The sequence below is a fragment of the Lepidochelys kempii genome, chromosome 1 (assembly GCF_965140285.1).
Source record: "Lepidochelys kempii isolate rLepKem1 chromosome 1, rLepKem1.hap1, whole genome shotgun sequence".
Classification (NCBI taxonomy): Eukaryota; Metazoa; Chordata; order Testudines; family Cheloniidae; genus Lepidochelys; species Lepidochelys kempii.
The window spans coordinates 3299141-3323900 of NC_136380.1; the positions used below are offsets into that span (position 1 = coordinate 3299141).

Sequence of the window (24760 nt, forward strand, 5' to 3'; positions counted from 1 at the left end):
TGACCTCCTGAGTTCCCTTCCAACCCTGATATTCTATGATTCTATGATACATTTATACAAATAGAATGACCACACTCTGTAGATTATAAGCTTTGTAATGATTCCTTACAAGAGACCTTTTGCATGAAGCATATTCCAGTTACATTATATTCACACTCATTAGCATATTTTCATTAAACCATAATGAGTGCAACATCACAGCCTCTGCCAAGGCCCAGTCATAGTTGACTTCCCAAAGTGCTTTGCTGTAGTGAAAGCACTCTTGCCCCTTCCCAGGCCTCTCTGAGTACCCATAGGCAGGGGGGTCAGATGAGATAGAGAGGTTCCTTCTGGCCTGGGAACATGTAAAAGATTCTGAGAGGGGGAGTGGGGTAGCCGGCTGGGCATGAGAGGGTGCGTGACGGGGGGAGGGATATTCAGCTGGGTATGAGTTTGCCATGTGGTAGATCGGGGGACTGGCCTTGTGGTTAAGGCTCTGGACCGGGGCTTAGATCTGGGTTCACTGGCTCAGGCTGGGGTCCAGTCTAGTCCAATCTCCTCTGTCTGACAATGACCAGATCAGGTTCAAGACCCCCTGCATGGGGCAGCTGGGTGTAACCTGCCTCCAGGGGACCGTTTCTCCTCACCTCCAATGAGGAGAGGTTGGCTGCTGCCCTGAAGCAATTGCTGGCTGTCTTGGACTCCCTGTGTGATGTTGGGCAAGTCCTTGGGCTCCCTGGTCCTCATCTCACTCCTGTGATGTGGGGTTACCGCAACCCTGCCTTACCCATAGTTGGTCTGTTTGGATTGAAGCCCATGGGGCGGGGATGGTCTCTTGCTATATGTCACACAGCACCTTGCACAATGAGGCTCTGATCTCGCTTGCCTGGGTGGAAATGGTGAGTGTAAACAATGCTCTAGAGCAGCCAGTGGGAGCTGCGATCAGCCAAACCTGCGGATGCAGCAGGTAAACAAACCAGTTCGGCCCGGCACAGGCTTTCCCTGAACAAGCGGTGGACTGGCTTTGAGAACCACTGAACTAGAGCAGGGCAAAGTCGATGCCGTGCTGGAGTGCAGACCCAGACAAGTGTGTTTATTAGCCCTGCTGCTCAGCAAAGCTGAAGTGGGTTTCTACAGCCTGGAGTGACCGAGCCATCTGAATGACAGGCCTTGCTGGTCCTGATGTCGCCTGCACAGAACTTGCTCCTCAGCCACTGACCTGTCCCATGAGCCTTCAGTCTATTTTGATGCCCAAGATGCGGAGCGCCCTCTGCCGGATACCTGGGGTTCTCACCCCGTAGATGATGGGGTTCATCATGGGAGGGAAGAGCAAGTACATGTTGGCGATGAGGATGTGAACGTGGGGCTCCACATGGCCAAAGCGGTGGGAGAAGTAGGTAAAGCTCGCTGGGGTGTAAAAAACCAGCATGGCGCAGACGTGGGCACTGCAGGTGCCAAGGGACTTGCGCCGAGCCTCCTTGGAGGGGAGTCTGAAGACTGCCTGGAGAATCAGGATGTAGGACAGGACAATGAGGATCAAATCTAATCCCCCGGCGAGAAACGATACGGCCAAACTATAGGCACTCATGACTGTTGTGTCCTCACAGGCCAGTTTCACCAGTGCCATGAACTCACAATAGGTGTGAGAAATGACATTGGTCTTGCAGTACCGGAGCCGTTTCAGCAGCAATGGGTGTGGGACCAGTAACACAGCCCCCCTCATCACAATGACCAGCCCTATCTTTGCTACAGCCCGATTGGTCAGGACAGCTGAGTGTCGCAGCGGGTTACAGATAGCGACATAGCGATCAAAAGCCATGGCCAACATAAACCCGGACTCCATGCAAGTAACTGAGTGAATCAAAAAAATCTGGGCCAGGCAACCGTTGGTGTAAATTGTGTGGTCCCTGAACCAGAAAATGCAGAGGGTTTTGGGCAGGGTGGTGGTGGAGATGACCAGGTCGGCGAGTGCCAGCATGGAAAGGAAAAGGTACATGGGCTCATGGAGGCTTGGCTCAGTCTTGATAACAGCCAGGAGGAGGCCATTCCCCAGGAGGGACAGAAGGTAGACGGAGCAGAAGGGGATGGAGATCCAGACGTGCGCCGCCTCCAGCCCCGGGATGCCGAGGAGGATGAAGGTGGAGGGGTGGGGCATGGTCCAGTTGGAAGCTGCCATGGTGGGGCCAGTTGGGTGTGTTCAGTTCCATGGCATGGCTGCTTCCAGGCCCTGTAACTAACCATTAAAACAATCATTAACCATCTGATGGGAACATGACAAGGTGGCATTTTCTCAGCATTAGTTCTTCACGTGTCCTGTGCTAATGGCACACGAAGAGTGAGTCACAAATAGCCTATTCTTGGCTCCTGCACTGCAGCCATTCTACCCTCATTACAGAGGCTTTTAGTGGTAACTGAGGGCTCTGTAGAAGTTCAAATCAATGTTTCTTTTTCTCTACACTCCTCTCATTAGATGCACTATGAACTGTCTGTGAAAATCCTGCCTGAAAATTGACTCATCTGCTCAGTCCTGAGCTGTCAGAAATGACCAGAGAGCCATTACAGTTATACCCATTTACACCAGCTGGAGATCTGGCCCATTGCAGCCAGCTGAAAGAGAGACCTGTTTTGAATGTTTTTTTCCTAATTGTGCACTGCCTCCTGAATACCTGCAGCAGGGGAGGGGAGGGAAAGTGATGTGAGCATTACCATTCACGTGGGTAAAGGATTTGGATGGCTCAGCCCTGATTCTTGTGAGACAATGGGGAATCTCAGCAGAGAGGATGGAGAGGAGTGGGCCAAGAAGTTGCCCTCCCCGACCGTAGAGGCAGCCTCTGTCAGTCAGAGGTGAAGCTTATTGGAATGGCGTGGGGGATTGTAGATTGGCTCCCCCAAAGCTTTCTCCGGAGCTGTAAAGCCAACATCAATTCCAGCAATAAACTCACATGAGAAGAGCAAATGATTCAACCGTACTGATTCTGTTGTGTCTAAGTCTGTTTTTGCAGCATTCACAGCTAGGGAGAAGCTGCCGTCTTAGAGTGTCGGGCAGGGCTGTCCTTAGCATTTATGGGGCCCTATACAGTATTATTAAACTGGTGCCCCTATGCCTGACGGTAGCCTGGGCTGGCATGTGTATTTTAGGTAAGGGTGGTCTTTTGAAGGATTTATTTAAAAAACTATATGTCTGAAGGTTCAAGCATTTAAGGCTAAAGATGAATCCTCAGATTGTGCATCTAAAAATCTATGCAAGGATTTTTTAGAGATATGATTTTATAATCTTCAGCAACACGCTAATGAAATATTTTAAAAGAAATTTTAAACTAAGGTCCTGTTCAGAAACTGACAGTATGTACCTGGGGGTTGGCAAATGGCTTCACTACCACTTGAATGGCTCTTTAACAGTTTCAATGTTGAGCTAACAGGTCTGGCAGGCTGGAGGCTTTTTCACTTTTAAGTACTAGATCCCCTCCAGAGGAAGACTCACCAGGCTGCAGCAGCCAGCTGTGGTGGGAGCCAGCAGGAAGGGTCAGAACAGGGATAGGAAAAGGTGGGGGAAGATTAGACACTAAGACCCAAATATTTGGGTGCCCTACACAGCTGTGTATGCTGCCTATGCCTAAGGATGGCCCTGGTGCTCGGAGACGCCGGGCTGAGCCCCACATATTCCTGGGAGAGATGTGGCCTTTCTCACAGCCCTGCCTTTTGGAGGAAGGATGCAGGAGGTTCATACCAGGGGTCTGACCTGGGAGCTCTCTGAGCCCAGGAGTCCTATGGACATTGGCGGGAGCTTTGCACACAAAGCGCCCAAAGGATTGGTACCACATGATTTCATGATGGGAATGCAGGGCATGCTTGCCTACTTCTCCCCCAGTGATATTCTAACTCCTCCATCTAGTGTCTGCGGGTTTGTCTACACAGCAGCTGGAGACATTGCTCCCAGCTCTGATAAAGTGAGCGTGCTAAACCCAGCAGGGTAGCCGTGGTCATGTGAGAGGACAAGCTCAGGCCCATCAGAACCCCTAGCTGTGTATTTGGGAGGCTGGCCTGCCCCACTACACACGCCGTAGCAGCTACACTTCTATTTGTAGTGAGCGAGCTGGGTCAGAGCTAGCGCGGGTGCATCTCCCCAAGCTGGGAATTCCACCTCCAGGTGTAGCCCGCCTCCCTCTAAGGAACCCTTTTGGTAACTTTACTCCACACCGTCAGTACTAACCACACAGGCATTTACAGCTCAGCCTTTAATGAATGAGCCATGAGCAGAGTTCTGTCCATTATCTAAGTGCAGCTTGCGACTGGCTTTGTGCATGCTACGAGAACGTCCGCCAGCTCCTGGCCTGGGTTTTCTGGGGACACTGGGTACAAAGTAGACTGTGGGGCTCGGGTATACACAGGGTTGCACTGGTTTAACATAGGGCGTAATTTAAACTCCTTCAGTTAAATTGGTGCAAAAGACTTTGTGGACATTCTGTTTTCAGACTAAGAATGGCTTATTGCAGATTAGTTTAAGAAGATTAGGGACAGAATTAAACCAATAAAAAAAAGTGCCCACACAAGGGTTTGCATCTGTTTAAATAAACCAGTTTCGTTAAAATGGTGCAAGTCCGTTGGCTTTTCTTCACGTACAGTTAGTGAAGACGCTACTGCGCTGATGGGAGAGCTTCTTCTGTCTGTGGAGTTAGTCCACCTCCCCAAGAGGTGGTAGCTTTGTCAGCAGGAGACATAGCTCTCTCTACACTAGGGGGGGGTGGGTTAGGTCAGTATAACTACGTTGCTCAGGGATGTGGATTTTTCACACCCCTGAATGACATGGATACTGATATAGGTCCGTAGTGTAGACCTGGCCTGTGTGTAGATGAGACCTCCGAATGTGTCAGCAGGAAAAATTTGCCCCGGTTTAATATAAAGGGTGTGTTTAAAGTGCTTTCGTTCAACTGGTGCAAACTTGTCTGGCCTCTGTTGTTTTGGTTTAGGTTAAGCTGGCTGGGAATCAGTCTAAGCTGAACTGCAGTAAGCCCTTCTGAAAGTGAGATAGGGGCATCCACACAGGCGTTTGCACCAGTTGACCTAAATCAGTTTAAAAACTGGTTCAACTGTCTCATGTAGACAAGGCCTCGATAAAGCAGCAGTCATGCCCCAACCCGGAGGCTGCCTGTCACGGGAGGCAGAGGCAGAGAGCTTGTCCTGGAATGGCAGCCTCCTGTCACATTTTGGAAGAGCCCATTTCTATTTCGTTGGGATTCTCACCCACAGGGTTTGGGGGTGGGGACACTCTCAGGGCAAAGATGGCCATCAATTCCGGCCTGGAAGAAATTAGAAAAATGAAAACTGACTCATTTCCCTGTCTGAGAATGGAAACAACCAGCCACACATCCCACGGCATGACTGCTACCGAAAGCACACACCTGGACCAGGGACTTGTAGCTAGGGCACCAGCTTGGATCTCAGGAGAGCTAGGTGCTCTTTAGATTCCTTTTGCACCCTCAGTTCCCCTGTCAGCAAGATGGGGATCACGATACCCCCAACCGCACGTGGGGTGTATGTGTGTGAAGCCAGAGCCACAAATGTCTGAGCTTGGTCCTGATGAGCACTATGGACATGCCTATGAATAAATCACTGCCCCCTAACCTGGAAGTGAATGAGACCGATCTGCTGTCAGAGGAATATTACAAACCTGTAGGACACTCCTGGGAGTGGGTATTGCTCTTGGGATCTGTCATTTAACTGACAGGTATCTCAACTCACAGTCAGAGAAACAGCCCTTGTCACTGCCTGGGCTGGCTCCAGCAGAGGGCTCGCTCTATCCCAAGTGACGTATAATTTGTACGTACTGAATCGAGCTCTGCACATTTCAAAGTTTGGGTGGAAAGTTTTTACGATGAGACCTTTTTCGTCTTTTGAAAGTTGGGCAGAGAACTTCTAATTATGGCCTCTGAGAACTGCTGTACTACAAATAAGTAACGGCAGATGACACCCAGAGAGACCCCTGCCATCACACACACAGGGGATATGGACCATTCACACACCTGGCAGGAGAGCAGATTCTTAGCAGATAGACAGTGAAGCACAGAGTCCCTTGTTGATGCGTTAAACTAATCCCACATTTCAAGGGGCCACTGTGTCCGAGGACAGAAGCTGTCTGAAGACATCATCATCACAATTTCAATCCCATGCAGAGGGATTGAATGATACACTGATAATAACCTCCCAGCCAAATTCTACCTTCAGCCAGGTGCAAGCGGTTGCGTTGGATCCAATGGGACCTAGGTGGGAGAAGCTCTGTGAGGGCAGAATGAGACCCTCACAAGGAACAGCATGGTCACATATTATCAAACCACCAACCCTGCCCAGAATATAAAGGGGTCTCTGCCACAAAGAGGAGAGCTGGGAAAACTACAGGATCTCTGTTAACTTTTTGTAACTTTTTACTATTAGGGGCATCTAGACTTAAGGCTGTTTATTTAGATTTTATTCTTTATTTTTAGTTATTTACTTTTTTATACTAATTAGCAAAACTGCCAGTACTTATGACCTTGTGTCAGAAACCCCAAAAGGGGCAACTTAACTATTTAACTTCAGGCCATGTAAGGAATAAATCAACAGGAACTCAGGGATTCTGTCTGATCCAGGGGTAATGCCAGTCAGCATGCTCTTGGCTCACACTGCTCTTTATTAGATGTAAGCGCACACAGACATTCCGTAATCAACGACAGGTCAGCGCTGGCCAAGCACCTCCCTGCCGGGGAGTAAAGATGTCAGGAAAACATCTCTCCCATGATAGCTTCCTAGGACTGCTCCCAAGTACACTTTATTATTTAAACTTTTTATAACTAACTTCTACTAATCACATTGATCATAATGACCCCTATTCATAGAATCATAGAATCATAGAATATCAGGGTTGGAAGGGACCTCAGGAGGTCATCTAGTCCAACCCCCTGCTCAAAGCAGTACCAATCTCCAACTAAATCAACTAAAATATTAAGTTATTACTTTTTAAATTTTTCATAAACTTTTCTTATTAGAGGTGTATAGACTTAGGGCTGTTTATTTACATTTTTTTATGTTTAGTTATTTACTTTTTTTTATACTGATTAGCAAAACAGCCAGTAGTTATGACCTTGCTTCTGAAAGCCTGTCTTCAGATTGACCTTTAACTATGTGGTGTTTTATTTTATTAATTCATTGTGGTGGTGTGCTCATAATACGGTGGCAATTAGCTTGATCACATTCTGGGGTATATACACCCCTTAAATCCAGGTCACCATTCCCATTTTCAAAGGCCATATATTTTAAATTTTGAGGCCTTTACATATATATATATATATATATATATATATATATATATATATATAATGAGTTCAGTGAGTTATTTTTGAAAGTTCAGCATTAGGCTCAAGGCTCTCAACCAAGACTGAGCAAGAATTTTCTCATTGGCACTTTTCGGTTTCACCCGTGACTTTGCCTTGTTTAAAGACCAGACTTATTTTTGGGACGTGCCCATGGTTTGTAAAATCTTTAGCTTTGCAACCCATCGATCTTCCAACCTTATCCAGCATGTCTGTGCTAAGAACACAACAACCAATGCCACTTGAAGCATTAGAATCACCACAGTTTGATGTAAAGCCAAACTGAAAATTTCCAATGCCATGGGAGACCATACCAACGTCTCCCACCAATTGTGTTCTGAATCTCTCCTGACACTTTTAATTATTGGTTAATTTTATTAGAAACATGGTGGACAGTAACCATGACTATACACGCCTCCTACCCTGAAACTTGCAAATATGTTTTTTTTAAATGGGAATGCTCAAATAACATTTTTATAGCAATTAAATTAATTTTAATAGGTACAGGTTTTACATTGGAGCACAAGGTGCATTTTACTTTTACTTTTAATTGGCTGTATTTTAATACTTAGCATTCAAAATTACATTTTTAATGACTACAATTTGACAAAAACACTTATTTTGGGGGGGATTGTGGGTTGTACTGTTCACACAGATAATGATGAGCACAGGACACTAACTTATACGGCATACACAATTATTACCCACATAAACAACTACAGATTTATTTGTGAATGGATTAATAGAAAAAAACACATTTTATTACTTTTAAACATATATTTTGCGCTTGCAAAGCATTTTTAATACATTTATATTTAATTCCAGATTTTTTTAGGCAGGCCGTAATTTTACCGTTTTTTATTTTGGGGCTTTTTTTTATGTCCAGTACTTTATGATCCATGTGTTCTATTACCATTTGATTATATTAAAGCTGAGGGCTGTAACAGAAGAAACTTTTAATGTGTGTATTTCATTATGCCATTCCAAACTATATGTTTGCCATATTAATAACTTACATTTGCATTTCCATGCATGCCAGGGCCAAGGAAACATTGCTTTGGCGTACACCAACCGCCTGCCGGAGACAGAGGTGTCTTTTTGTTTTTGTTTTTTTTTTAGGAATTGTTTCTATATTTCTGAAACCTGCGCCACCCTATTTCATGTGGAACTTAGCTGATCTAAGTATACCTTCAGGGGCATTGCTCACTCCTTTAGGAGTTGACCCATTGCATTTATTTTATTTATGCTATTAAGAACTTCGACCCCAGCACCAAGTGTTATGAAGATGTCCCTTTTTTTATTCATATGCGGTATGGGAATATTATGAAGATTTATTTAATTTTTTCAGCTCTGATCTAATGGTTGAACAAACTTTTTACAATGGGGTTTTATTGCTAAAATATTTGCTAAGGTAATATTCACAATTACTTTTTTTTACGTTGTGGAATGGATTAGTTACCAATTACTTTTTTACATTGGTTTGAACCACATATGCTCCAATTAAATTATTTTAAGTTGGTTCCAAAGTTTACACCTCCATGCCTCTGACTTTATGGGGTCCCTGAAGGAGCCCTTTTTCTGTGATATTGGGCTGCATGTTGATAACTATTTTACCAAGGCACCATTTTACCATCCTTTATTTTAAACCTTTTTTATTTTTGTTGTAAGCTTTCTGAAAACCCAGGCCTTTTTAAGTGGAAGACAAAAGGATTTTCCTTTTTTTTTGTTGTCACTATTTGCAATTTTGCTTTTTTTATTTTTATTTTAGCGCCTTTGGAAACAACAAATTATTACAGCCTACAATGGATTGTCTTATCCCCCGGGGTTGTTCGCTTAGGGATGTCATTCCACAAATGAGTGCACTTGGGCTTGCTACAATTAATTAGCAGTCTGACAGATTCCATCCAGTGAAAACAACCATACGGGTAGTCTTTAATTTTTTATATTAACAAATATGCTTTTTCAACAAGTCCATGTGAATACAAAAGAATGGTGATGTTGACACCGAAGTGATAGGGATTCTGTAATCGCCCATACAAATCCTTTGCAATCCAAACTATAATGCATTGCCAGTTCTTGTTCATTCCCACACTGATGTTTTTTCCCACACTTTCAGCTTTACCGTAGCGGGAAAATATCCATCGGTAGGGGTCTAAAAGAGTAATTTTTCCCCCCAGGATATTGGAACCAGTAGTGATGTCAAGGGTATTGTTCACTTTACATTTTGCTGTTATTTATGGGAAGTCTTCCCTCGCCTCAAATACAACAGCTTTCGGATTTATACATTTAAAGAAGCACACATGGAGATCCAATGCCAGCAAACATGGCACAAGTTAATTTTTAATTTTTTTTTTCCATTCACGTACTTGATTTGAAACACAAAACTTTCTTGGGAGTGGGTTCTTAATTTTTTTTTATTGTGCTCCAAATGTCCTTTTGGGGTCTAGCACGTTCAGTAATTTTAATTTGTTTGGAGCTGATTAAGGTTTTCTTTTTTTTTTTTTACCATTTTATGGTAAAATCTCTACTGCTCTTCTGTTCCTTCCCCCTTCTGACCACCCTGTTTCCATGCTGAGGTCGTCACTATTGGAGCCATGGGCTGGGGCTTCTGCAACTTTTCCAGTGTTTCAAGTAAAGGGGACAATAAGGGGATTGCTTAGAGGTGCCCAAGGGAAAAGGAAGATCATGGGGAACACTTTCCTCATTATCATAATGAGAAGGATAAGAGTCCACATCCTCATCTGACCCGCCCCCGCTTCCCAGGCTGTGACTACCTCGAATCACAGCCCTTCTGCTCTCCCAACATAGTGCTAAGAGCACAAATTTTCCTCTTACATTCCCCATGGTCAGCCTGAGCTCTACTATGGGATTCCTGTATATAGGGGTAAGGAATAAATCAACAGGAACTCAGTGATTCTGTTTGATCAAGGAGTAATTCAAATAGGTGTTCTCTTGTCTAACACTGCAGTTTATTAGATGTAAGCACACATAGACATAAGCAATAGGTTTAGAACATCCCAGATGTTTATCTCTATTCTGAGACTGTATTGAGTAATCAACGACAGATCAGCACTGGCCAAACACCTCCCTGTCAGGGAGTAAAGATGTCAGGAAAACGTCTTTTCCAGGATAGCTTCCGAGGACTGCTCCTAAGTACACTTTATTATTTAAACATTTTATAACTAACTTCTACGAAACACATTGGTCATAATGACCCCATTAAGTTATTACTTTTTAAAACTTTTAAAAAACTTTTATTAGTAGAGGCACTTAGACATGAGGTTGTTTATTTGCATATTGTTTTTTTTTTATTTTTAGTTATTTACTTTTTTATATACTAATTAGCAAAACTGCCAGTACCTATGACCTTGCTTCTGCAAGCCTGTCTGCAAATTAACCCTGAACTATGTGGTATTATTTTTACTCATTCATTGTGGCTGAGTTCACATAATATGGTTGCAATTATATTGAACACATTTTGAAATATATTCACCCCTTAAATCCAGGGCAACAGCTCCATGTTTCCCAGCCAGGCCCCACTGAATAACCCTGCCCCTTCTGTGCAGTTCAAGAGGGATGCAACTTAGAGGCTAAGCATCTGTCCTGCAGACCAATCTTCCAGACATGTGCCTCTCCGAGCTCTTTCATCAGACCCTGAGCCTGCCCCTATCTGAGCATCCTTGGTCTGGCACAACCTGCAGGATCCCCCGTCACCTAACTCAGCTCTGTGTTCATCTGGGCTATTATGAGGGGCAATGTGCTGATATTGAGGGCCATTTCTGGGCTCCAAAGCTCTGCACTCACCCAGCTCCGGCTCAGCAGAGAGGGGCTTCCCCGGCCAGCGGCAGGCATCTGGAGAGTCTCTGAGAAGTGCCGGAGGAGTGCTGGGCAGGGAGGTTTATAGCCATCGCTGGGGGATCCCAGCAGGGTTCTGCCTCACCTGAGAAGCCGCAGCTCAGCAGAGAGTGTGAGACTGGGGAAACAGTCCCCTGCTTCCCCCTGCTTGGGCATACGGCGCCCCAAGGGGGCTGGGCAGGCCGATGCACCAGGGACAAGCAGAGAAAACGGGTAAAGATCATTATTATCAAACAAATTAAAAGCCATGCAGGGTTTGCCAAGGCTCATGAACTCTAGGAGCCTGTTCCAGTGCTGTACGTTTCTGGAGTCGTTCATAGATCTGGCTACAAGAAAATCCCTGGCTGCCGGTTGGTTGCAGAAACCACAACTTTTGATCGTTGCTGTGAATTTAAGTGTCATTGCGACCCCGTAGGCCAGGTCACAAGGCCACTCGCTCCTACTGGGTCTGGCCATCTCTGCCTGCGGGTGTGGGCTGGGCTGAGCCCACCCAGCACCATGGCTCCTGCGTGACCTTGAGGACTTCATAGTCTGTGGCTGCCTAGACACACCAGAGGCTTGGCTCAGGAAGTCCCCAGCGAGTGGGGCAAGGCAGGGCTTGTGCTGGGACTGGGGAATCTCCCATCTCTGAGCTGGGGCTGGTTCTAGGGTGTTGGCATCAGGCCTTCCCCCTACCAACCCACCCCTCCCATCCTGGGATTGGGGGAATGTGGGGAGCATGTAGCCCCTGTTGGAGGGTAACGGACCCTGCTGCCAACTCAGTGTCTTGTCAGTTACAAAACAAGAGTTTAGGTCCCACGCCTGACCCAAGTTTTAAGACTCCATCAGAGGCAGTATCGCCCTACTGGCAAACCCTCCTCGTGTAGATGCAGCTTATACCGGAAGTAAGTGTAATAAGCTATACCAGCAAAAGCATTTTTATGCCAGTAGAATTGTCTACACTAGGGCTTTTGCCTGGTTAGATATGTTGTAACAAATCACCCCTCTACCCCCACTCCCCCAGCCAACATTGCTATCCCAGCAAAAGTTTCTAGTTTAGCCCTGGCCAAAAACAGTTTTAATTGAGAAGCTCATTACAAAACTGTTTCCAGTGCTGCCTGAAAGGTGCAGAATCCTGGCTCTCTCTCAGTCATAGCTCAGGCCAGGACATGGTTCTCAATCAATATTTCTCCATTAGCTGGTTTAGGAATGGGAGGTCAGACACTGGATGGTAGTTGGTGAGATTGCTGGCTTTTCCACAGAGCCAGTTGGATGATTGTACATTTTCTGGGTGTGCTAGGTTATGATCTGAACACTTTCCAATTTATCAACATGCTTTCTGAAGTGTGGACAACAGAACTGGGGACAGTATTCCACTAATGGACTCACAGAGGTTATATCATGCCCCTACTCCTACTGGATATTCTCCTTCTTGTGCATCTGAGGATTGTTTTTTCTATTTTTTTTTTTTTTTTTTTTTTTTTTTTGCTATAGCATTGGATAGGAGCTCACGTTCCTCTGGCTAGCTACTGTGTCTTCCGAATCCTGGTCAGAGTCACTTCTTCCCAGGACACAGTCTCCCATCTTATGTAACCTACAGTCTTTGTTCCCAAATATAGGACTTCACATTCATGTTAAAACACATGTTCAAATGAACCCATGCCACCAATAAGATGCAAAGTTTTAACTGAAGGCAACTAACCATTGGAACAAATTCACCAAGGGTCATGGTGGATTTTCCATCACTGAAATTTTTTAAATCAAAATTGGATGTTTTTCCAAAACATCTGCTTTAGTTCAAACAGAAATGGATGAAGGGAAGTCCTATGGCCTGCGTTATACAGGTGGTCAGATAGATGACCACAATGGTCCTGTCTGCCACTTCAGTCTCTGAATTTGTGACCCAGCCAGTCTGCATCACTGAGTTGCCCCATCATTGTTTACCACTCCACGATTTTTTGTGTAATCTGCAAATTTTACCTGCAATGAGCATTGGACCAAAAACAGACCACTTCCCTAGGAACACTCTCATTGGTTGATGCCTTCCCATTTACAATTACTTTTTGCAAAGTATCAGTTAGCCAGATTTTAATCCATTTGGTATGAGCTACATTGACTTGTAAAGTGATTTTTAAAATGGGATTGCCATGCAGAACTAACTCCAATGCTTTAAAGAATAAGAATACTACATCAGCACAGCTTTTCCATCTGTTATTAATTGCCTGCATTTCCTGTCAGCAGATTTGAATACCTTGTTCTCATCTTCCCCATTGGGTACATATTGGGATGTCTTTAATGTTTAACTAGTGCCTTCACTTCTCCTCTCAACCATGATGTTTTTTTAACCAAAGAAGCCATAGTGCATGACTGCAGAACGGTGGTTTTTGTGGGCATCTAATAAAACACTCCTAAATAATAGCCAATTATCATCTTAACTACATTCTGTTTGCAAATAGCCACTGAAAGTAGATTGTGATCCCTTGCACCCAGGTAACCATCAATTTTTAATTCAATGATACACTTGATCTTTATCCATAACATTGAAATCCAGTGGAGAATTATCCTGAGTCGGTTACAATATCTTTTGTATTACGAAGTTATCATCTCTACATTGTAGAGACTCCAGTGATATTTTACTAGTGGCAGCATGAGGCCACCAGCCTACGCCTCCCAAACTTAAATCCCTCGTTATAATGCAGTGTATCTTTCTGCAGATTATAGGTAAGTGCCTGAGAGCTGTTCATCCTGTCCCTGGCCTAGTATCTAGGGGCATGGGGCTACACTTGAAATGCTGCATCGGTCCAGCCGCACTGACGCAGCCATGCTGCTGTAGTGCTTGAATGAAGACTCTACGGCGACGGGAGAGAGCTTTCCCCTGAGTGATATAGTTATACCAAAGCAATTCTGGAGTGTAGGCCTGTCCTAAAACAGGCAGCACCATGATCGGTCCTTTAGTACACTGATCGATAAGAAAGAGATCTTGGAGTGATTGTGGAGAGTTCTCTGAAAACATCCACTCAATGTGCAGTGGCAGCCAAAGAAGCGAACAGAATGCTGGGAAGCATTAGGAAAGGGATCGATAATACAACAGAAAATGCCATATTGCCTCAATGTATATCCATGCTATGCCTAAATCTTGAATATTGTGTGCAGATGTGGTCGCTCCATCTCAAAAAAGATATATTGGAATTGGAAAAGCTACAGAAAGGGGCAACAAAAATGATTAGGGTATCAAACAGTTTTTTGAGATTGATAAGACTGGAACTTTTCAGCTTGATTAAGAGACGACTAAGGGAGGATATGATAGAGGTCAATAAAATCATGACTGGTGTGGAGAAAGTAAATAAGGAAGTGTGTGTTACTCCTTCTCATAACACATACACTAGGGGTCACCCAATGCAATTAATAATCAGCAGGTTTAAAACAAGCAAAAGGAAGTATTTTTTTTCACACATTGCAGAGTCAACCGGTGGAACTCTTTGCCAGAGGATGTTGCGAAGGTCAAAACTATAACAGGGTTAAAAAGAAGTTGATACATTAATGGAGAATAGGTCCACCAAAGGCTATTAGCAAGGATAGGCAGGGATGGTGTCCCTAGCCTATTTGCCAGAAGCTGGGAATGGGTGACAGGGATGGATCACTTGATAATTACCTGTTCTGTTCATTCCCTCTGAATCACCCTGGAACTGGCTACTAGGAGGACACTGGGCTAGGTGAACCATTGGTCTTAACCAGTGTGACACTTTATACCACAGGGGAGAGCCCTGTAATCCCATATTCATCATTTGTATATAATTGTGATATTTCATATAAAGCATGCCATGTAAGGTATCATGGGAAAGGTTATTGCTAGAGAGCTTATTCCTTCACTCTCTCACTTCCCTTGTCCTTCTTGCTTGAAAGGAGAGCAACAATACCCGAAGTCTGAAGGTGCAAACTATTCAATGTATATTGAGGTGAACTTCCTTTTTCCTTATTTTCAAATCCCAACTTACTTCCTGTTTGCTCCTAATTTATATAGTAATATTCTTAGCTATACATTAACCAGTCATTCTACTGAAATTTAACTAACCAATCCTAACATATTGTAACATGATTAGCTAACCAATTACATGCCACCACCTTAATTAGTTTACACCCAGCAAAATTAATTATACAGCAGACAGAAACAATCACAGAACCAGACAGCGACCATGTAAATAAACAATAACAAAGTGGGAACTCTAATGACAAAACAATACAGAAGTGAGGATTTCACAACTACATCTATAAAGACATAAGCACTTCCCAGCTGTGTCTATTGATAAGTGAGTTCTTACCAGACAGAAAACTATCAACCTAAATTTCCTTTTACATCTTCTAGGCTCTTCCCTTTCTTTGGAGGTGATAGATCGGATCCCCTTCCTAACAGCCCCAGATTGACTAGTTTGGGATGTGAGGAGGTGACCGGTCGCTTCCCAGGTTGTGGCTGCCTCTGCTGCTTAGACAAAGGCCTGAGCCTAAGAACAGGGCCTCAGACTGTCACAGGGAGAGAAGGCCCTTACACAGATTCTTTCTTGTATACCTCTATTACTAGCGAAATGATAAACATAGACCTACATTCTTAAATTCTAAGCCTTTACAGGCAGGCCTGAATATCTATATCCTAACAGTTATGGTATGCTGAAACCCATTGTTCTATTGAAATATGTATATCATTAGTGCATAGGGATAAGTGTTGTGTGGTTGTCACTAAAATATGCTGTGATCTGGGAAATCACCCAGATAGTAGCTCCTCAGAGAAAGCAACAAGGGAGGTAACCAACGCCTAGGTGGGCATTGAATAACCATCAACAACCATTGTCCAGCAAGGGAGATACAATGCAATGACTCACTTGCACAACTCCACACCACGGAAATTGCTCAGCCTCGCCTAGTGAATCTGCAATGCCTACCAGACATGCCTGGACTTGTATTCTCCAAGCACATGGACTGAGGATATAAAATAGGGGATATACGCCTCATGGTTTTTCCTTTCTCCTCCCCCACCCATGCTGAAGGCAATCAGAACGCTGGAGCTGAGGAGGCTGGTGCCCAGGCTAACAGGGAGAGCCGGCATATGAAATACTGTAACCAACCTACAGTATCCAGTGGGGTGAGAAAAAATGGCTTAGTCCAGATATTGCCTAGTCTAGTAAGGTTGGAAATTTAGACTCCATGCTTGTCTTCTATTACCCTTTGGTAACTACTCTGACTTTTTGCCTATCACTTATAATCACTTACAATCTATATTTTGTAATCAATAAACTTATTCTAATGTTTATCCTTACCAGTGAGTGTTACTGAAGTGCTTGGTAAATCTGCTCAGGTTTACAAAGGCAGGTGTATATCCACTTTCCACTGATAAGTGGCGAGCCAATTAATAAACTTGCATTGCTCAAGCAAAAGTCTTGAGCAGTGCAAGATGGTATATTCCTGAGGTACAAGGCTGGGAGCTGGGGGATTTGGCTGGTGCCTTTCTCTGTGTGATTCATAAGTGGCTCTGGGAGCATTCGTGCAATCGGGCTGGGTGAGGAGGCTACACATCTGGTTGTACTGAGTTGTAACAGCATCTGGAGGGGTTCACTGCTTGTCACCAGTTAGGCATTCTGAGAGAAAAGCCAGATCAATTTGTTCAGGGGGCACAGCTGTCCCACAGTCCCAGGTTGCAGCCCGGCGATCCCATCATAGAATCATAGAATATCAGTGTTGGAAGGGACCTCTGGAGGTCATCCAGTTCAACCCCCTGCTCAAAGCAGGACCAGTCCCCAACTAAATCATCCCAGCCAGGGCTTTGTCAAGCCTGACCTTAAAAATATCTAAGGAAGGAGATTCCACCACCTCCCTAGGTAACCACCCTCCTAGTGAAAAGGTTTTTCCTAATATCCAATCTAAACCTCCCCCACTGCAACTTGAGACCATTACTCCTCATTCTGTCATCCGCTACCACTCAGAACAGTCTAGATTCATCCTCTTTGGAACCCCTTTTCAGGTAGTTGAAAGCAGCTATCGAATCCCCCCTTATTCTTCTCTTCTGCAGACTAAACAATCCCAGTTCCCTCATCTTCTCCCCATAAGTCATGTGTTCCAGTTCCCTAATCATTTTTGTTGCCCTTCGCTGGACTCTTTCCAATTTTTCCACATCCTTCTTGTTGTGTGGGGCCCAAAACTGGACACAGGACTCCAGATGAGGCCTCACCAATGTTGAATAGAGGGGAACGATCACGTCCCTCAATCTGCTGGCAATGCCCCTACTTATAAATCCCAAAATGCCATTGGACTTCTTGGCAACAACGGCACACTGCTGACTCATATCCAGCTTCTCGTCCACTGTAACCCCATCCCACCCAGGATAGCTGTTCTTATCGTCTTGGTCATGCCCTCCTTAATTATCAGTAACTCTAAAGCAGGTAATAGTATCTTTAATGTAGATTCTAATATTCCAGTTGTGCTTTCACTAATATCAATCATATCAAATTTCTTGACTTCTCCTCTCCCTGGATTCATCCCCGCCTGTTCACCTGGTGGGGTTTCAGAGGGTTGGTGAGACCTAAAACCAAGGGGCTGGACACTTGTGGCTATCAAAGATCCTTTGGCACTTTATGAAGGATTTAGGAGCATTAGATCTGGTGGTCTGGTCCAATTTCAACCTGAGGAATTGCTTTGCATCTCCTGAAAGATTTCCTTGTAGATTCACCTGGCTGTGCATTTCTTTTCCACTTCATGCCCTTAACTCTTGCTGTGCTGTGCTGAACAGACAGGCAGAGAGAGGGCTGTGTGGAAAGAGAGATGGATGGAGTAGATAGGTGGAAGCAACTTGCCTGTTTCACCCTACAGCTGTCTGTATTTATGCAATGGGTGAAGTGACCCCATAAACATGCTGCAACTTGCTATATAACCTGTTCTAACAGAGCTTGCTATAGAAACATTAGTTATGAACAATGCAGAGCAGTGAGTGGACAGCAAGAGGACATAGCACATCACACACTCAGACAGCATCGAGACCTATGGGGGCCCAATCTGGACATATTTTGGCAGCCTTCATGGGATACATAGAATATTAGGGTTGGACGAGACCACAGGAGGTCACCTAAATCCAATGCCCTGCTCTTCAGAGCTCTTCAGGGGGAAGATGGTGTGTGGAGTGTTTGTTTTGATGGGTTTGGGGGTTTCCGATGCCCACACAGCCAGTGCTTATACCAGAGACGGCTGGTTGAAGAAGTGCACTTTGCACTTGGAGCGGAAGGTGGGGAGGGTTGGGAGTGGTCCTTAGTTGTCATGGGAGAGGTCCTTTTGTTCCACAGCCTGGGCTTGGCCCCTGGAAAAGGTCTAAATGAGCTTTTCACTCGTGGAAGAAAGTTCCACTGAGACTGAGGAACATGGGGGTCAGATCTTCATCCTTGGGATTTAGGTCTTTTTAGATATGCTGGGGCCAGGACACTCAAAGATAGGTCAGTGATCTTGAACGTGCCTTGATTAGAAGGTTAATTCAAAGGGTCCCAGCCTAGTGACATGACTAACATCTAGGGAAACAAAGTAATACCTTTTATTAGGAAATGTAACAAGCTTCCAAGCTTACACAGAGCTCTTCATGGGGAGAACAGTGTATGGAGTTTCAGAGTAGCAGCCGTGTTAGTCTGTATTCACAAAAAAGAACAGGAGGACTTGTGGCACCTTCGAGACTAACAAATTTATTTGAGCATAAGCTTTCATGAGCTACAGCTCACTTCATCGGATGCATACTGTGGAAAGTACAGAAGATCTTTTTAAACCCACAAACCATGAAAAAATGGGTGTTTACCACTACAAAAGGTTTTCTCTTCCCCCACCCCACTCTCCTGCTGGTAATAGCTTATCTAAAGTGATCACTCTCCTTACACCTCTCTAAGGTGCCACAAGTACTCCTTTTCTTTTTGGGAATACAGACTAACACGGCTGCTACTCTGAAAACTGTAAAGAGAGTGATCACTTAAGATGAGCTAATACCAGCAGGAGAGCAGGGGGTGGGGGTGGGGGTGGGAAGAAAATCTTTTGTAGTGATAATCAAGCTGGGCCATTTCCAGCAGTTGACAAGAATGTCTGAGCAACAGTGGGGGGTGGAGGGAGAAATAAACAAGGGGAAATAGTTTTACTTTGTGTAATGACCCATCCAGTCCCAGTCTCTATTCAAGCCTAAGTTAATTGTATCCAGAGCATGGAGTGTTTGTTTTCAAAAGGTTTGGGGATTTTCAGTGCCCAAACAGCCTATGCTCTTGCTAGAGACGGCTGGTTGAAGAACAGCACTTTGCGCTTGGAGGGGAAGTTGGGGAGGTTTGGGAGTGGTCCTTAGTTCTCATGGGATTGTGCTCCACAGTCTAGGTCTGGCACCTAGGAAAGATATCTCTGATGTATAAATGAACTTTGCACCTGTCATGAATATAGGGGGAAGGGTAGCAACCTTTATGTATGCCAGCCCATTCAGTAGCATAAAGTCCCTCCTTGGCAGCTGTACTGGATTCCTTACCGGTAAAGGGTTAAGCAGTTCAAATCACCTAGCTGGCACCTGAACAGAAGGACCAATGAGGAAAGAAGATACTTTCAAATCTGCGGGGGGAGGTTTTGTTTTGTTGTTCTGTGTTCCCTCTCTGGACGAAGGAAGAAGCCAAGCAGGTACAACGTCTCCTGAAAAATGTACCTGGAATAATCCATCTAAATCCACAAAAACTGTGAGTAGGGCAAGAAAATGAGTTAGGTTATCTCTTGTTTTGTCTTGTGAATTTCCCTATGCTACAGAGGTAGTTTCATTCCTGTTTTTGTAACTATGAAGCTGAGCCCAGAGGAGAATCCTCTGTGTTTTAAATCTTTTCTTACCCTGTAAAGTTACCTTCCATCCTGATTTTGAAGGTGTGATGCTTTTACTTTTTTCTTTATAATAAAAGTTTTTCTTTTAAGAACCTGATTGATTTTGGTGTCCTTAAGACAAAGAGTCTGGTCTCTGCTCACATTGCTAAGGCAATGGTTGGTATTTTATCCCCAAGCCTCCCCAGGAAAGGTGTTGAAGGGGCTTGGTGGGATATTTTGGGGTGATAAGGATTCCAAGTGACCCTTCCCAGAATTTTTGTGTAAATCACTTGGTGGTGGCAGCGCTATACCGTCCAAAGACAAGGGAAGGAATCTGTACCTTAGAGAAGTTTTAACCTAAGTTGGTAGAATATAAGCTTAGAGGGTCTTTCATGCGGGTCCCCCCATCTGTACCCCAGAGTTCTGAGTGGGCGGAGTACCCTAACAGCACCCATTGAGCCTGAGAAGCGTGGGAGTCGGGTCTTCGACCCAGAGATTTAGGTCCTTTTTATAAATCCTAGGCCCAGGCCACTGAGTGCCTCAAAGATAGGCCAGAGACCTTGAACGTGCCTTGACTGGAAGGTTGAGGTGAAGGAGCCCAACCTGGGATGCTCTCAGGGCAGTGGTTTGCAAATGGTGGCTTGTGCCATCAGCAGATGGGGCTGTGGTGATCCCTAGTGTGCGGAAAACACCATTTTGTTCTGCACAGCATCACCTTGCATATATGGTGCATGCAAGGTCATGATGCACGGAGTACTCTATTTTGCTATACAAAGTGGCATCCTCTGCACAGTGTGACCTCACAGGCACCCTACGTACAAAGTCACGCTCTGTGGAACATGCCATTTTGCTGTCTGGGGTCCCAGGAGGAAACAGTTCATTAAAATGGGATTGTGCCAGCAAAAATTTTGGGAATCCCTGTCTCAGGGCTTGATTCAACTTTTAACTTACAATGACCAGGGTTGTTCAATGAGGGGCAGATTTTCTGTCTTCTTCTGTGCATTCAGAAAGTCCTATATCTGAATCCATTGGGACTTGCTGGGAGAACAATAGCTCAGTTTAAATGTCCCTGTCCCTTAGGTAGACCCTGCAGGTTTCCTAGCTCTCCTCTTTATGACAGAGGCACCTGCATGTTCTGTATGGGTCAGTGGAGGTGATAGAATACATGGACCTTTCAGTATCTGTTCACGAGGTTAAATTTATGACATGTTGGGCAAATTCTACCCTCTGATCCCCACTGGGACCTTGGAAATGTGGACTTAGTTTGCTTTATTGCTTCTCATGATTGTAAATCAACCCTGGCCAGTAATGGTTATAGCCATGTTGCAGTCAGAACAGAATGACTGGAATGGCTGAGATGTATAGTGGATTAGTTACAATTCAGTGCCCATGTGATGTTAGGGGTCTATTCATAGATTCATAGATATTTAGGTCAGAAGGGACCATTATGATCATCTAGTCTGACCTCCTGCACAACGCAGGCCACAGAATTTCACCCACCCACTCCTACAAAAAAAAAAAAAAACCTCACACCTATATCTGTGCTATTGAAGTCCTCAAATTGTGGTTTAAAGACTTCAAGGAGCAGAGAATCATCCAGCAAGTGACCCGTGCCCCATGCTACAGAGGAAGGCGAAAAACCTCCAGGGCCTTCCAATCTGCCCTGGAGGAAAATTCCTTCCCGACCCCAAATATGGTGATCAGCTAAACCCTGAGCATATGGGCAAGATTCATCAGCCAGATACTACAGAATTTTTTTTCCTGGATAACTCAGATCTTACCCCATCTAATAACCCATCACAGGCCATTGGGCCTATTTACCATGAATATTTAATTACCAAAACCATGTTATCCCATCATACCATCTCCTCCATAAACTTATCGAGTTTAATCTTAAAGCCAGATAGATCTTTTGCCCCCACTGCTTCCCTTGGAAGGCTATTCCAAAACTTCACTCCTCTGATGGTTAGAAACCTTCGTCTAATTTCTAATCTAAATTTCCTAGTGGCCAGTTTTTATCCATTTGTTCTTGTGTCCATATTGGTACTGAGTTTAAATAATTCCTCTCCCTCTCCGGTATTTATACCTCTGATATATTTATAGAGAGCAATCATATCTCCCCTCAATCTTCTTTTAGTTAGGCTAAACAAGCCAAGCTCCCTGAGTCTCCTTTCATAAGACAAGTTTTCCATTCCTTGAATCATCCTAGTAGCCCTTCTCTGTACCTGTTCCAGTTTGAATTCATCCTTCTTAAACATAGGAGACCAGAACTGCACCCAGTATTCCAGGTGAGGTCTCACCAGTGCCTTGTATAACGGTACTAAAACCTCCTTATCCCTACTGGAAATACCTCTCCTGATGCATCCCAAGACCATATTAGCTTTTTTCACAGCCATATCACATTGGCGGCTCGTAGTCATCCTATGATCAACCAATACTCCAAGGTCCTTTTCCTCCTCCGTTACTTCTAATTGATGCGTCCCTAGCTTATAACTAAAATTCTTGTTATTAATCCCTAAATGCATGACCTTACATTTCTCACTATTAAATTTCATCCTATTACTATTACTCCAGTTTACAAGGTCATCCAGATCCTCCAGTACGGTATCCCGGTCCTTCTCTAAATTAACAATACCTCCCAGCTTTATATCATCCGCAAACTTTATTAGCACACTCCCACTTTTTGTGCCCAGATCAGTAATAAAAAGATTAAATAAGATTGGTCCCAAAACTGATCCTCGAGGAACTCCACTGGTAACCTCCCTCCAGCTTGACAGTTCACCTTTCAGTAGGACCCATTGTAGTCTCCCCTTTAACCAGTTCCCTATCCACCTTTCAATTTTCCTATTGATGCCCATCTTATCCAATTTCACTAATAATTCCCCATGTGGCACGGTATCAAATGCCTTACTAAAATCTAGGTAAATTAGATCCACTGCGTTTCCTTTGTCTAAAAAATCTGTTACTTTTTCAAAAAAGGAGATCGAGTTGGTTTGGCATGATCTACCTTTTGTAAAACCATGTTGTATTTTGTCCCATTTACCATTGACTTCAATGTCCTTAACTACCTTCTCCTTCAAAATTTTTTCCAAGATGAGCTACTGCTGAGAAAATACCACCTTGTCATGTTCCCATGAGATGGTTACTGATTCTTTTAATGGTTAGTTACAGGGGCAGGAATCAGCCGTGCCATGGAACTGAACGCACCCAACTGGCCCGACCACAGCAGCTTCCAACTGGACCATGTCCCACCCCTCCACCTTCATCCTCCTCGGCATCCCGGGGCTGGAGGCGGCGCACGTCTGGATCTCCATCCCCTTCTGCTCCGTCTACCTTCTGTCCCTCCTGGGGAATGGCCTCCTCCTGCTTGTTATCAAGACTGAGCTGAGCCTTCACGAGCCCATGTATGTTTTCCTTTCCATCCTGGCACTTGCCAACCTGGTCATCTCCACCACCGCCCTGCCCAAAACACTCTGCATATTCTGGTTCAGGGACTGGGCCATTCACACCAGTGCCTGCCTCACACAGACGCACTGCCTTCATCCATGGTCAGTCACGGATTCCAGGTTCATGCCGGCCATAGCCTTCGATTGCTACTTTGCTATTTGTAACCTGCTGTGACATTCGGCCGTCCTGACCTATCGGGCCATAGCCAAGATAGGGCTGGGTGTTGTGATGAGGGGGGATGTGTTAGTGGGTCCACACCCATTCCTGCTGAAATGGCTCCCGTACGGCAAGACCAATGTCATTTCTCACACTTATTGTGAGTTAATGACACTGGTGAAACTGGCCTGTGCAGGCACAACAGTCATGAGAGCCTATGGTCTGGTTGTGGCATTTCTAACAGTGGGGTTAGATTTTATCCTTGTCGTCCTGTCCTACATCCAGATCCTCTGACCCATCTTCAAGCGTCCCTACAGCAGCCTGCTCCTTCTCAGCTCCCTCCTAGAGCCCCTACAGCAGCCTACTCCCTCCCCAGCCTCTCCTGGCATCCCTACAGCAGCCTGATACTTCCCAGAATAGGTTCTGGAACTAGGGGCATGGGGGTGGGGGTGCCATTCCCCCTGGCTAGAAGTGGTTTCCATCATACGCACAGTTTACAGTTCGGTTCAATGGCTCTCGGCATCCCCACTCTAAACACTGCTCCAGCACTTCTCCTTCCCAGACCCCTTCTAGCCTCCCTACAGGATCCTGCTCCATTCTAGGGCCTCTTGTAGTGTCCCTACCACAGCCTGCTCCTTCCCAGGGTCTCTCCTGACATCCGTACAGCAGCCTGCTTCTTTCCACGGCCTCTCATAGTATCCCTACTGCACCCTGCTCTTTCCCTGGATCTCTTCAGCACAGCTCTTGCTTCCTTCCTGGAATCTCCACTCTTGTGAAGACAAAAAGAAAAGGAGTACTTGTGGCACCTTAGAGACTAACCAATTTATTTGAGCATAAGCTTTCATGAAGTGAGCTGTAGCTCACAAAAGCTTATGCTCAAATAAATTGGTTAGTCTCTAAGGTGCCACAAGTACTCCTTTTCTTTTTGGGAATACAGACTAACATGGCTGCTACTCTGAAACTTGTGAAGACAGGGAGTTTATTTGGCTCCCAGCCTTTCCCAGTGTTTCTTGATGCAGTCTACAATTCCCATTGTCCCTCAGAGCATGATGACACCCAGAATGCCTTGATTATGTAAGCAAGGTCTGAATGGAATACTTCCCTGACAGCTAGCTGGGAGCAGGAGAGACTTCAGGAGCAAACTGTATTTACATGAACATCTC

The 24760-nt window shown here is 44.9% G+C and overlaps 1 protein-coding gene and 1 pseudogene across 1 annotated transcript; one reads left to right on the forward strand and one right to left on the reverse strand.

Annotated features, from left to right (window-relative positions):
* Positions 1-1213: 1213 nt before the first annotated feature.
* On the reverse strand, positions 1214-2155 carry LOC140901999 (olfactory receptor 52K2-like). The gene has a single exon (XM_073321562.1). It carries the CDS (start codon positions 2153-2155, stop codon positions 1214-1216), a length of 942 nt encoding a protein of 313 aa, XP_073177663.1.
* Positions 2156-11362: 9207 nt separating this feature from the next.
* Positions 11363-23891, forward strand: LOC140902630 (olfactory receptor 52K2-like; annotated as a pseudogene).
* Positions 23892-24760: the final 869 nt, after the last annotated feature.